The sequence below is a fragment of the Glycine soja genome, chromosome 9 (assembly GCF_004193775.1).
Source record: "Glycine soja cultivar W05 chromosome 9, ASM419377v2, whole genome shotgun sequence".
Lineage (NCBI taxonomy): Eukaryota > Viridiplantae > Streptophyta > Magnoliopsida > Fabales > Fabaceae > Glycine > Glycine soja.
The window spans coordinates 32682494-32698079 of NC_041010.1; the positions used below are offsets into that span (position 1 = coordinate 32682494).

Genomic DNA, 15586 nt, shown 5'->3' on the forward strand with positions numbered 1-15586 from the left:
CATTTCTAGCTTCATGAATCATGGGATGGGGAAACTAAAATTTTATCGTAAAAAACTACAACTAGAACGGCAAAGCATGAAAGGGGATGAAGTGAAGGTAAAGTTAAGATTTAGACAGGTAATCAGGTATGCTAATGGCATCAGTTCCAATTGGAAAGTAGAATAGGTAGTGACATTTGTGAATTTCCATGTGCATTTCTTTAAAATAGTGAAAGGATTTTGTTTTCCGAAAAGCTTAAAAAAATACACACTAAAATTTGACATGATAAAAAAATACACAATACTAGTAGCAAACAACCATGTCATGCTTATGTTAGTAATTTTGGATCATATATATATATATATATATATATATATATATATATATATATATATATATATATATATATATATATATATATATATATATATATCACATAATTGAATAAGTTAGGATCATCATATAATTAGTCAGAACATTGTCTAATCAATATAAAAGTATGGCTAAAGGCATATATGTCATGAAAGGATAATTGTGTAGACATCAGTGATATTATAATTTGATGAGAGACCAAATTATAATTATCAAATTTGGGGTAACTGATGACAGTTATCAAAATATAAAGGAGGGTTATGGTCCTCATCTGTAGAGAGCAGCCCAACCCCTATGGTTTCTGTTTATCCCGTCCGTCAAAAGAGGAAGAAAATTCAAAAAGAAAGAAAGAATAACTCTCTACAATTGGAAGGTCATAAAACCAATTTTTCTGATCAACCTTTCATCATCATCATTCCAACAAATTCAGAAGAAAAGAATGACTCTCTACAGTAGAAAGGTCATAACATCAATTTTTCTGATCAACCTTTCATCATCATCATTTCATTATGACTAATCCAGCTATGCTTCCGCATCTAATTTTGATCATGATTTTGAGTATGTGAACACAAAGGGGTTCTATTCATCTATGTAGAGTAATTTCTCTCTACATGAATAGAAAGCATGTGGTTAGGATTGATGATTTTCTATTAGAATGAAATTAGGCTAATTGATTGAATCCCTATATTTGGAATTAAATCCCAACCTTTGGTATCAGAGCCACCCATACTTGATTCATGTACTATGTTTGGACAACATACACACATTAGATATAATCTTTTGAGGAAACAAATTAGATTATCACATTAGTGTGGAATGAACAATGATATAAAGGGTGATTGATAACATCAAATTAATATAACAATTGTAACACATGTAGAGTAACAATACGATGCACGACATAACACAATTTGATGTGTTAATGGATTATGCATTTTATGAGTACCATGCATCATTTATGTGTTTGTTGTTACTTTTAGAGGCTACTGCGCTATATTAAAATAATAATCATGGGCTTCTAAAATTTAAAATAAATAAATAAAGTTAAAATAATTTACTCAAGAAACATTTTAATTTTGGATTTGGTGCATTAATGTTCAAAATTCAGTTATGGTATATCATATTAATTATTTAGCATTTAAATGAGCTAATTGAATCAAGATATCACCATGGGATATACCATTATTTAAATGCATTGATGACTGTCATGTGAGCGTATTATTTATTTTGATCTTTTCCGTTGTTGCTTCTATATTTGCTAACCTGAATTCGATTTTGGTTCTTAATGGTACAAATTTTAAGGACTGGAAAGAGAACATGCAAATTGTTCTTGCCTGCATGAATCTAGACCTTGCATTAAGGATTGAGAAACCCCCTTCTCCTACGGATTCCAGTATCTCTGAACAGAGGAAACTTCATGAGAAGTGGAATCACTCAAATCGCATGTGTCTTATGATCATTAAGCGTGACATTCCTGAGGTCTTTTGGGGTACGATTTTAGATGATATAACTAGTGCCAAAGAATTCCTTGCTGAAATTGAAAAGGGTTTTGCAAATAACATTAAGGCGGAAACAAGTACTCTCCTCCAGAACTTGATTTCCATGAAGTATCAAGGAAAAGGAAATGTCAGGGAATACATTATGGGAATGTCAAATAAATGCTTCAAAATTAAGGGCACTAAAGTTATCAGAAGACTTGCTTATTCATTTAGTGCTGATTTCTCTACCTTCACAGTTTAGTCAGTTTAAGATATCTTATAATTGTCAGAAGGAGGAATGGTCTCTTAATGAGCTCATTTCATACCATGTGCAAGAAGAGAAAAGGTTGAAGTAAGAAAGGACTCAAAGTGTTCATGTTATGAGTACCTCTAAAGACAAGGGCAAAAGAAAATGGATTGTGGAGCCCAAGAATGAAGTTGCTAAGGGTCTAGGACAAAAGAAACAAAATCAGGGTGACAATTGTTTCTTTTTCAGTAAGTCTGGACATGTAAAGAAGAAATGTACCAAATATCATGCTTGGCGTACAAGGAAGGGTATTTTTCTTTGGTGGTCTGTTCTGAGGTCAATTTAGCTTCAGTACCTAGAAACATTTGGTGGTTAGATTCTGGTGCCACTACTAACATCAGTGTTTCAATGCAGGGTTGCCTAAGCTACTGGAAGCCAATTGATTCTGAAAGATGGATCTACGTTGGAGATGGTAAATCGGTGGAAGTGGAAGCTATAGGGCACTTTAGATTATTATTACGTACTAGTTTTTATTTGGATTTGAAAGACACTTTTGTTGTACTGTCATTTAGACGAAATTTGGTTTCAGTTTCTTATTTGGACAAATTGGGTTATTTGTGTTCATTTGAAAACAATATGTTCATGTTGTCTTTTAATTCAGATATTGTTGGAACTGGTTCACTCTTGGTTAACGATAATCTATATTTACATGATACTGTAGCTTCCTATGGTGAATCCTTTAATTGCGTGGTACTAAGCGTAGAATTGATAATACAAACTCAAGAGCATTATGGCATAAGCGCTTAGGTCACATTTCTTAGAACATAATTGAACGACTTGTGTCAAGCTGAATCTTGGATTCCATTGATTTCACAAGCTTTGATGTTTGTGTTGAATGCATTAAAGGTAAACAGATCAAACGCAAGAAATTAAGTGCATATAGGGCTATAGACGTCTTGGAATTGATACATACGGACATTTGTGGGCCATTTCATACACCTTCGTGGAATGGTCAACAATGTTTTATATCATTCATAGACGATTACTCCAAATATGCATACTTGTTTCTTATACATGAAAAGTCACAATCTCTTGATGTGTTCAAAACATTTAAAGTTAAAGTTAAAAATCAACTCAACAAAAGAATAAAGTGTATCAGATCTGATCGTGGTGGTGAATACTATGACAGATATGACAGTTCAGGTAAACAACGTCTGGGGCCTTTTGCTAGGTACCTAGAGGAATATGGAATCGTCCCACAGTACACCATACCGGGGTCACCTAGCATGAATGGTGTGGTTAAAAGACGAAACAGAACTCTTAAGGATATGGTAAGAAGCATGATTTATCATTCTAACTTACTTGAGTCACTCTAAGGAGAGGCACTAAAGACTACAGCTTACATTCTAAATAGAGTGCCAACTAAGGCAGTTTCCAAAACACCTTATGAGCTTTGGGTTGGGCGAAAGCCTAGTCTAAAACATTTTCATGTATGGGGATGTCCATTTGAGGCAAGGCCTTATAAGCCAAATGAAAGGAAATTGGACTCTCGAACAGTGAGCAGCTACTTTATTGGTTATTATGAAAGATTCAGGGGCTATAAATTTTATAATCCCAAATTAAAGACAATTTTTGAGACGGGAACCGCCACATTTTTTGAGGATACTGAGTTTGGGAGGAAGAATAAGGTTAGAGACTTTGTCTTAGAGGAAGAATCAGTAACAATTCCAGAACCAATTCATACAGTTGCTTTTGATAAAGCAAATTCGGAACCTCTACAAGATATTGTTATTGAATTCCCCACTCACGATAATTTAGTCGTTCATGAAGAACAAACTCAAGATCCTCAAGAACCTATGCTTCATGAGTCAATACCTTTGCGGAGATTTACAAGAGAAAGGAGAAGTGCTATTCCAGATGATTATGTGGTATTTCTCCAGGAACATGAGGAAAATAATGGTATGATGGAAGATGACCCAGTCAACTTCCATCAAGCCATGCAAGATTCTAACTTAGAAAAGTGGATTGAAGCAATGAATGAGGAGTATAAGTCCATGCAAGACAACAAGGTTTGGAAACTTGTCCCATTACCAAAAGGTGTGAAACCCATTGATTGCAAATGGATATTTAAGACCTAGCGAGATTCCAAAGATAATGTGGAGAGGTATAAGGCTCGTCTTGTGGCGAAGGGCTATACCCAAAAGGAAAGGGATTAACTTTAAAAAGACTTTTTCTCTAGTTTCATCGAAAGACTCTTTTAGGACAATTGTTGCACATTATGATTTGGAGCTTCATCAAATGGATGTTAAGACAACGTTTCTCAATGGCAACATTGATGAGACAATTTATATGGTCTAACCAGAAAACTTTGTGTCAGGAGACCCAAAGAATATGGTTTGCAAACTGACAAAATCCATTTATGGGCTAAAACAGGCATCTCGTCAATGGTACCACAAATTTCATCAAGTAATTCTCTCATTTGGTTTTGAGATGAATCTTGTTGATGATTGTGTGTATCACAAATTCGGTGGGAGCAAGTAAATTTTCCTGGTCTTATATGTTGATGACATACTGCTTGCCACTAATGATATAGGCATGTTGCACGAAACCAAGAGATTTCTATCAAGAAACTTCGAAATGAAAGATCTTGGTGACGCATCCCTTGTATTAGGAATTCAAATACACCAAGATCGATCTCAGGGTATTCTAGGATTATCACAAAGGAGTTATATCGAAAAGGTACTTAAAAGGTTTGGCGTGCAGGAATGTAAATCTGGGGATACTCCAGTTGCTAAGGGAGACAAGTTTAGTCTCAAACAGTGCCCAAAAGGAAATTTGGAAATTCAGGAAATGCAGAAGATTCCCTATGCATCAGCTGTAGGGAGTTTGATGTATGCCCAAATATATACGCGTCCGGATATAGCATACATAGTTGGGGTATTAGACAGATATTTAAGCAATCCAGGAATGGATCATTGGAAAGAAGCCAAAAGGGTTATGAGGTATTTGAAGAGAACAAAGTACTATATGCTCACATACAAGAGGTCAGATCAGTTGGAGATCACTGGGTATTCTGACTCAGATTTTTCAGGATGCCTAGATAGTTTGAGATCCACTTCAGGTTAAATTTTCATGTTAGCCGGTGGTGCGGTTTCTTGGCGCAGTGCCAAGCAAACCCTTACTACTTCATCCACCATGACGGCAAAATTTGTGGCATGCTATGAGGCATCAAATCATGGAATATGGCTGAAAAATTTTGTCACAAGACTGCAAATTATTGAAAGACCACTTAAGTTATATTGTGACAACGAATCAGCTGTATTATATTCTAACAACAATAGGAGCTCGACCAAGTCGGAGCACATTGACATCAAGTTCCTAGTTGTTAAGGAAAGGGTACAGAGTGAATAAATTTTCATAGAACACTTAGTGACAAACTCCATGATAGCAAATCCTCTTACTAAGGAACTTCCACCCAAAGTCTTTCATGAGCATGTTGCTCACATGGGTGTTTTATAGTTCGAGGAATCTTTGGTTTAGTGGGAGTTAGTCACTTTTATGTATTTTATGTTCTATGTTAGATTTTTTGTATGCATACATTGACTTTTGGATATATTTGGTTATATATATAAATATGGTTTATTATTCAGTTATTACACCTTGTACATTAAGGTTATTAAATGATCTCATTGAGGTAAAGTAGGATCAAATAGACGTGTACAAACCACCTTCACGTAATTTTCATGCTACACATTTCATGATAAGTCTATGTCATTTGATTCTGTCAGCATTAGTGATCATTGATGAGTTTAGTTGTGATTGATACAATGAAAACTGCTTTGGTTCTACATGCAGATGTAATCAATGGACAAGATTTTTGAAATATGCTCAAGGCATGTAATGAAAAATTTTGAGCTCATAAGGTCTAACACATTCATAAGGATGGTAAGGATATATATATATATATATATATATATATATATATATATATATATATATATATATATATATTTGACCAGTGGGAGATTGCTAGCAATTTTGGGTCATATATATATATATATATATATATCACATAATTGAATGAGTTAGGGCCATTATATAATTAGCCAGAATATTAAAATGGTCTAATCAATATAAAAGTATGACTAAGGGCATATGTCATGAAAGGATAATTGTGTAGATATCAGTGATATTATAATTTGATGAGGGACCAAATTATTATAATTATCAAATCTGAGGTAACTGATGGCAGTTACCAATATAAGGGGTTATGATCCCCATTTATAGAGGGTAGCCCAACCGTTTCTCTTTATCCCGTCATAAGAGAAAAAATTGAGAAAGAAAAGAAGGACTCTCTACAATTGGAAGGTCATAAAACCAATTTTTCTGATCAACCTTTCATCATCATCATTCCATTATGGCTAATCCAGGTACGCTTCCGCATCTAGTTTTCATCATGATTTTGAGTATAAGAACACAAAGGAGTTCTATTCATCTCTGTAGAGTAATTTCTCTCTACATGAATAGAAAGAATGTGGTTATGATTGATGATTGTCTGTTAGAATGAAATTAGGCTGATTGATTGAATACCTATAGTTGGAATTAAATCCCAACAACCTATGCTTCTTTGCTATCGTGCTTATGCTTCTTGATGAAGCCAAACATTGTCTCTTTGCTTTTTAAGTTGTACATAGTGGCAAAACGAGTTCATGTGAAGTCAAGGATATATAATGCTTATTTAAGGGGTAAGTTTGTTTTTAAAATGGCCAAGAATGCATTCATTATTATAATCAAATAAAATTCAAGTGACAATGTGGTTTGGATTAGAAAATAGTATTATCTAGTCCACATTCCTAATCTCCGTAATTGTGGTCATTTGTCAATAGTTATTTTGGCCTCGATGTTAACGAGTATCAGTAAAATTGCAATATCCCGTTCAACTTTTGATCATATTTACCTTGGTTCTTAAATTCAAAAAACGTGCACAATTGCCAATTCTTTTGAAACATGCTTATGGAAATCATCATATGCAGATCATGTGGCTATCTTCTGTATAAATGTTTCTTGACGGAAGAAGTTTAATGTACGCACCTCAACTCAATCTCAAGTACCTTGTCTTTTTATATTGAAATTAAAAAATATGAGACAATTACAGATAATGTTTCGCAAAAGGACTAAAACATACTTTAAAAATTTTCAGGATCGAGTTCAATATTTTCAAAATTTAAGTTGGAGGGTAAGTTGGATTCCCATGTAACAATCATAATCAAAGTAAGATGTCATGGTTTGCAATGCTTATAAAGTTGGTTGCATAAATCTTTGTTGTTTTAAATACTTGAATATATAGTTACATTTGCTAAACATGTATTAAAGTAAAGGTTATGAAAGGCTTCGATGTCAGAGTCCATGGTCTTACCTTGTCTTAAGTTTATTGTTCCTGTGAAGGATAGTCTCTGAAAAACAGGGCTATGCAGATAAATATATTCAAGAATCTGGTCGTGCTTCAAAGTTTTATAAAATAAATCAGTCATGCTTTCTGAGTACTTGTTGAACAAATAATCAGTTCTCTGATTTAGAAGTTAATAAATAAGTTGATCTATATTATCTTGCTTTAGCAAGCGGCTTTACTACTCTATCCATCAACAACATGCATTACATTATGCGCAGTTTCTTTCCTTGTAATCTTATTATTTGGGCCATTTTATATATAACGAGAAACCTCATGGTCTTTGTTAGAAGAATGCTTATAACTCACTTTTACAAAAAAATTTGTATGAATAAAACAATGAACACTACCCCTAATATAAAATTTAGAGAAACTGACAACCTCTTTCAGATAGTACTATTAAAAGTGATAGATTATTTCTTTTTATAAGACGCATTGAAAAAGATAGAATAAGACCCTAGAATTTGTGTTATGACCCGTGATGTACTTAAGTTCATAAGGTGTAGTTGACTACTCAGGAAACATTTGTATTGTAGTTGCCCAAAGAAGGAATTAATTATGCAAAAATAGACTAACTTTCAGAGATATTTTTGTAAAAGAATTTGTAAGTTAAGACTAACATTTTTCACGTTAGGATTCGTCTAGTTAGCTCAACAATGAAATTATGCAACATATGTTTAAAAAATGACAAGTTGCCAAGTCTTTGACAACTAGCAAATTCAATGCAGAACAGAGAATAATGTGTGTATGAACTAAAATGAAGAGGAGAAAACTTCTGAAATTCTATTATGAATGTCCTTAAGCTTACAACAAGCTGAAGGTTTTGCTATTTAAATTGGCGTACCTCAAGTGATGAACTAATAAATAAGTCCTACAAAAAAATTGACATTGCATAAAACGCATGCGTATATATATGTTTTAACTTTGATTACTTGCTCAAAATGTGATCCAAGACATGACCAGTAGACTTCAACATTTCTTTTGTGGTTTGCTTACTTTGATTTTAAAATTCCTTTTGATTCTAAGGCTCGAAGGACTTTCTCAATCATGTCCAATAGAAAGTCTAGAAAAGCCTCAATTCTGTTCGAAAGGAGCCAACACTAGGAAAGTGTTATACCAACTCATAATTGGATGGAAATGGATGTAATACCCAACAGTAAGTGAATATTAGAAATCTCATTTCAAGAGAGATTCAAGCATGAGGGGATTAATTTCAAAGAAACATACTTTACAAAGAACAGATACATTTGTGTGTGTAGATGCAATGATAACAATTCCCACAATACAACTCTTATCCATTAAATAGAACACATTACTAATGAATGGAACATGATATTAACTGAAGCAACTGATCTAACATGTGGTTTCAAAACTTTTTTTTTAACCAAGAGTACTTGCTAACTATTTCAATTTTAACCTACGTGATTTACCTAATGTTTTCTATCATAGAATCACAACTAGTTGATCTTAATTCCAAAATTAACTAGAATTTATCTGTAATAAGCTCAATATCCAATTCTTTACACCCAAAACAGAGTTTACATAAAAGTCTCTCAAATTTGAAAAACAGAAGATAGAAATGGCTACAAAAATTGATCAACCTGGCGATAAATGAAACACCATCCGTGTATTGTAAGCAACATTAAACAATGATACTACAAGAGCACATTAATTGAAGTTTGAACCACACATGATCAAGGAAATGAAAATAGGCATTCCGCCATGATCTAGAAATCAGTGAAGGCGCAATCACTATCCAGAATCCCACAACAAATCCAATTGTTGTACTGATATAAAAACCAATTCACTCTATGCCCATCTCTCCCTTCATAACTATGAGTTTTCCCATAGGAGTTGCAGTTGAATGGAAGTGGTGGGACAGAGATTGTTGCCAATAAAGTTTGAGGCATCTAAGGTTTGCAATTGAGTTCCTATTGGAATTTCCCCATTCAAATGATTATAAGACAAATCTAGAATACTCAGAAAGCTCAAATTTGAAATGGTTGGAGGGATTTCACCAGAAGTTGATTCCTATAAAAATCAATGGACTGTAATGATCCCATATTACCAATACCTTGTGGAATATGACCAATCAATTGGTTGTGTGACAAGTTCAAAAAGTTCAATGCATTTAGATCTGTGATTTCTCTAGGTATTTCTCCTAGTAATTTGTTACTTGACAGATCAATGTTTGTTACCAATCCCAAAAAGTTTTTGTACTCATCTCCTCTTCCATTCAGCCAAAGTAGCACACTAACTAAGCGTGCCAAGGGTAACCTGTATCATTTGGTGCTTGAAAATAGATGAGCGGGTATGTACTTTGGTCGATTAGTGTCATTTGATGAGAAACAAGTCTGAGGCACCACATCTATTACAAGCTTGTTCAGACACAATTTTCCAAAAACATTAAGGCTATGCGGTCTGATAATGCTAAAGAATTAGCTTTGACTGAGTTTTTGCAGAATGTAGGAGTAGTTCACCAGTTTTCTTTCCCACACAGACCCCAACAAAATTCGGTAGTAGAGAGGCGCCATCAACACCTATTGAATGTAGCACGTGCTTTAATGTTTCAAGCTCAGTTGCCAATTTATTTTTGGGGAGAGTGTGTATCCACGACAGCTTACATCATCAATAGAACACCAAGCTCAAATATGCAGAACCAGTCACCATATGACTTGCTATATGGTAAAGTACCAGCCTATGATTTGATGAAAGCGTTTGGGTGCTTGTGCTATGCAGCCACTATCCCTACTCAAAGACATAAATCCACTCCTCAACCACCACCTGAACCTGAACCACAACTTGAGATAAAACCAGACCTTGCCCAACCTGATGTTCAACCTAATGCCCATGTGAGAAGGTCAACCAGAGTCACTAGACCACCTACACATCTTCGTGACTATGTCTCTGATGTCACTTACCCCATCCAGAATCACCTCACATATGACCATCTTTCTCCAACTTATAGAGATTATGTGTTTAAAGTTTGAGAAATTTATGAGCCTCAGTTCTATCATCAAGCAGTTCGATTTCCCGAATGGCGTCAAGCCTTGAATGAGGAAATTCAGGCCCTTGAAATGAATAACACTTGGGTTGTTCAACCTCTACCTCCCGGTAAGAGAACCATCGGTTGCAGATGAATTTATAAAGTCAAGTATAGAGCAGATGGCTCCCTTGACAAGTACAAGGCCCGTCTCGTTGCGAAAGGGTACACACAACAAGCAGGGATCGATTTTCTGGACACTTTCTCACCTGTTGCCAAGCTTACTACAATGAGAGTGCTACTTTCTGTTGTAGCTCACAGAAATTGGAACATGTTGCAGCTTGATATAAATAACACATTTCTCAATGGTCATTTGATTAAGGAAATATACATGGACATGTCTCTTGGTTATCCTGTCAAGAATGATAACATGGTTTGTAAACTCACAAAATCTTTGTATGGTTTACGCCAAGCTTCCAGACAATGGTTTCACAAGTTCTCCACCACCTTTCTTGATCAAGGATTTCAGCAATGCCATGCAGATCACTCTTTGTTCACTAGAAGGAGTGGAGCAACTCTAGTCACATTGCTGGTGTAGGTTGACGACATTATCATTGCTGGGCCAGATTAGAAATTGATTGCAGAAACCCAACAAATGCTTGCCAAACACTTCAAAATCAAAGTGATTGGTGATCTCAAGTATTTTCTAGGCTTGGAAATTGCCAAGTCTCCTCGTGGCATCCATCTTTGCCAACATAAATATACTTTGCAACTCTTGACTGACACCGACTTTGCAGCACCAAATTCTACTCATTTTACTAAAATGCATAACTACTATTGTCAAATAAAGTGTAAAATAAAATGGGTCGAAATCTACCAATTCATTAATGTCAGATTAAACCCCACAATAAAATGAATGGTCAAAAAGTCGTTTACTTCAAAGTTTTCTACTTTTCTCTTTCATGACTAGAAAACATCATGTTTTAAAGAGGGGGAAAAGAATGGTATCTAAATCTGCCAATTTTAGTTTGTTTCTCAGTCTGTTGTTATTTGAGTTGTCAACTCTGAAAATTAAAAATATTTTAGATTTGATTTTCTCTCAAGAAATTCTTGTTTTAAATGATTTGAGCGGCAGTTCTGCACTTTCATTGGTTCCTAAATCACCTGAAGCTCAAACTTTTAATCAAATTGATCAGAATCGAATGGTGTCTCTATCAGTCCTTCTCCCACTCAAGGTAGTGATCCTTTCAAGAAAATATTCATTTTTGGATTTTATTTTTGACTTTGACTTTTGAGTTTAAATGGTTTAGTACTAAATTTTGCATTTATTTATAATGTGTTCTTTTGCACATTCAACTGAAGGAAGTTCCCAGAATAGTAGAAAGCATGGGACAGATGAAATGGCCACATGAATAGTACTAAAAATATTAGGATTTTAATATCCAAACTCTAATATTTTTGGTTTAATAGGATGATTTTGGTATCCCACTTTTCAATTGTTCGGTTTGGTTTCCATATTTTTATTCATTAGTAAACTTGATATCCAATCTTTGATGGAGATGTTTTTGTGGCTATAGAGTGCTGACATGGGGTGTTCACACGATTGATGGGTCTCAACTTTTAATTTTGGGATTTTGGAGCTGGAGTGTTATACTTTAAATATACCAATACTACTCAGGGATTATGCATGGCAATCTTCTTACTAGTTACTATCAATTATATATGTTGTTTCTTCTGTGTTTTAAAGTTGTAATAGAAAAATACAGGTAATGTTGAAGAAGGGGAAATACATTTCAGAAGAGAAATAATAGATAGAATGTGGAACATTTTACTTTGTTGCATTTCCATTTCAAAAAATAACAAGTTTCTAACATTTTTGTTTTCTCGTAAAGTCTAAACTCATAATTTGTCAAGTATGATATAGTTTTTATAGCCAAGTACAAGATAATCTAAATTCTACTTATATCTGTTGGAAGAAGAAGAAGATTTTATTTCATTTGCCACACAAAATACAAGAGTATGATCCCCTATTTATACTAGAATAGAGTGACCACTCACATAATTTGCTTATTCAAGAATACTGAATGCTCACATAATTGCTTATTCAAGACTTTGTAACTTACAACTTTACAACTTTCATCTTCCATAATTTAAGACTCATAAAACTTGTTATTATTATTTTTCTAATTAATATCTAACATCCTCCCTTAATTGGAAAATTCTTCTGCACACCAAGTCTTGCTCGCAATCTTCAAAAATCTTCAAATTTGAGAGGCTTGGTGAAAATATCCGCAACTTGATCTTGAGTTTTCACATGAGTCAATTCTACTTCTTTCTTGGTAATGCACTCTCTAATGAAATGATACCTTGTATCTATATGCTTACTTCGTTCATGGAACACCGGATTCTTGGCAAGCTCTTGTGCAGATCTATTATCAACATAGATCTTTGTGCTTTCCTTTTGCAACAACTAAAGTTCCTCCAACAATCTTCTTAGCCAAATCGCATGACATGTGCAAGAAGTTGCAGCTACATTCTCGGCTTCACAAGTAGAAAGTGTCACAATGCCTTGCTTCTTAGAACTCCATGTAAAAACACAATCACCCATAAAAAATACAAATCCGGTAGTACTTTTTCTATCATCAACATCTCCGGCAAAATCACTATCACAAAATCCTACAAGCTTATAGTTATTGGAGGGAGAATAAAACAATCCAAAATCAATTGTACCTTTCAAGTAACGAAGAATTCTTTTTGCGGCTTTTAGAAGAAGAGAGGTAGGAGCCTCCGTAAAGCAACACACAACTCCCACCGCATATAGAATATCGGGCCTTGTATTGGTTAGATACCTTAAACTCCCCACAAGACTCTTGAAGACCGTGGAGTCTACCTTCTCTCCTTCATCAAACTTTGATAACTTCAAGCCACCTTCCATAGGTGTGTTCACGGGATTGCAATCAAGCATATTAAATTTCTTCAACACTTCTTTTGTGTAGCTTTCTTGTGAGACAAAAATATCATTCTCTGTTTGCTTCACTTCCATTCCCAAGTAATATGACATGAGTCCCATATCTGTCATATCAAATTCACGAGACATGGACTCCTTGAAGTCTTCAAACAAATTTGGGTTATTGCCGATAAAGATAAGGTCATCCACATAAAGACAAATAAATAAGACATCACAATTATTAAAAGTTTTAACATAAAGAGCATACTCATTTTGACAACGAACAAACCCATTGTCTTGGAAGTACTTGTCAATGCGAGTATTCCATGCCCTCGGTGCTTGCTTTAGACCATACAATGCCTTGTTCAATTTCAAGAATTTTCCTTCTTGACCTTTGATGAAAAAATCCATTGGTTGTTCAACATAGACATCTTCTTCAAGATAGCCATTTAGAAATGCCGATTTTACATCAAACTGAAAAATTCTCCACTTCATTTGAGCTGCCAAGGAAATAAGAAGACGAATGGTCTCCATGCGGGCAACCGGTGCAAACACTTCATCATAATCAACTCCATATTGTTGCTTATAACCTTTAGCTACAAGTCTTGCTTTGTGTCTCTCAACCTCTCCTTTTGCATTCTTCTTGATTTTGAACACCCATTTGACTCCAATTGCTTCATGACCTTTGGGAAGGCTTGATAACTCCCAAGTGTTGTTCTTCTCAATGGCTTTGATTTCTTCTTCCATGGCTTGTCTCCACCTTTTGTCTTTCATTGCTTCATCAAAGTTTAAGGGTTCACTGTCAACAAAAAGACAAAACAAATCATTTATAACTTTAACTTCAGTTTCATCATATAATTCTTGAATATTTCTCATTCTTCTTGGCCTTTCACTTGAACTCCCTTCGGAAGATGATGAGGCTTCATTTGTTGAAGGAGTTGGTGAAAGTGCTGGAGTTGAATCATTTGGAGTCAAGGCTTCTTCATCTATTTCTTCAAAGTACGGGAAAAAATCATAAGTGTCTTCTTTCTCCTCCCAATTCCATGTGCCTTCTTCATAGAACTCGACATCTCGACTCACAATTGTCTTTCCATTGTTTGGATTGTACAATTTATAGCTTTTGAGCTTGCATCATAGCCAATGAACACATGTTTCTCACTCCGATCATCAAGCTTGAATCTTCCTTGGTCGGGTACATGAGCATATGCAATGCTCCCAAATACTCTCAAGTGATCAACTCTTGGCTTCACTCCACTCCATGCTTCTTGTGGTGTTTGATCTTTGACATTCTTTGTTGGTGAGCGATTGGGCAAATAAACGGCACATGCAACAACTTCGGCCCAAAATTCCTTTGGCATATTTTTAGCCTTCAACATACATCTACTCATTTTAAGAATAGTTCTATTTTTTCTCTCCGTTACCCCATTTTGTTGTGGAGATCTAGGAACCGTTAGAGGGCGACGAATCCCATATTTTTCACAAAATTCATTAAATTCTTTTGATGTGAATTCGCCACCTCTATCGGATCTTAGAGCTTTGATTACATAACCACTCTCATTTTCCACAAGAGCTTTAAAATTTTTAAAAACTACAAATGCCTCAGATTTTTGCTTTAGAAAATGAACCCAAGTCTTTCTACTATAATCATCAATAAAAAACAAGAAATATTTATTGTTACCACATGAAGGAGGATTGATTGGGCCACACACATTGGTGTAAACAAGTTGGAGAGACTCCTTTGCTCTTGAATTAGCTTCTTTTGGAAAACTCCTTCTTGCATGCTTTCCAAGGAGACATGCTTCACACAATAGATTAGGATGGTTGATGTGAGGCATCCCTTTCACCATCTTCTCCTCTCCTAAGAATTTTAGTGCTCCAAAATTCAAGTGCCCAAATCTCATATGCCAACACCATGATTCATCTTTTATGCTAGCCTTCAAACATTTTGCTTCATTGGTTTTAATGTTCAAAGTGAACATTCTATTTCTTGACATAAACACCTTGGCAATCAAATTAGAATTTTGATCTCGAAGCCATAAACAACAATCTTTCATATGAATTTCATACCCCTTTTCAACAAGTTGTCCCAAACTCAAAATATTGCTTTTTAGTTTATGAACATAGTAAACATCT

General features: G+C 34.8%; 1 protein-coding gene across 1 annotated transcript; it reads left to right on the top strand.

Annotated features, from left to right (window-relative positions):
• Positions 1 to 1669: 1669 nt before the first annotated feature.
• On the top strand, positions 1670 to 2092 carry LOC114368368. Its single transcript, XM_028325673.1, has one exon. The coding sequence runs from the start codon at positions 1670 to 1672 to the stop codon at positions 2090 to 2092; it is 423 nt and encodes a 140-aa protein (XP_028181474.1).
• Positions 2093 to 15586: the final 13494 nt, after the last annotated feature.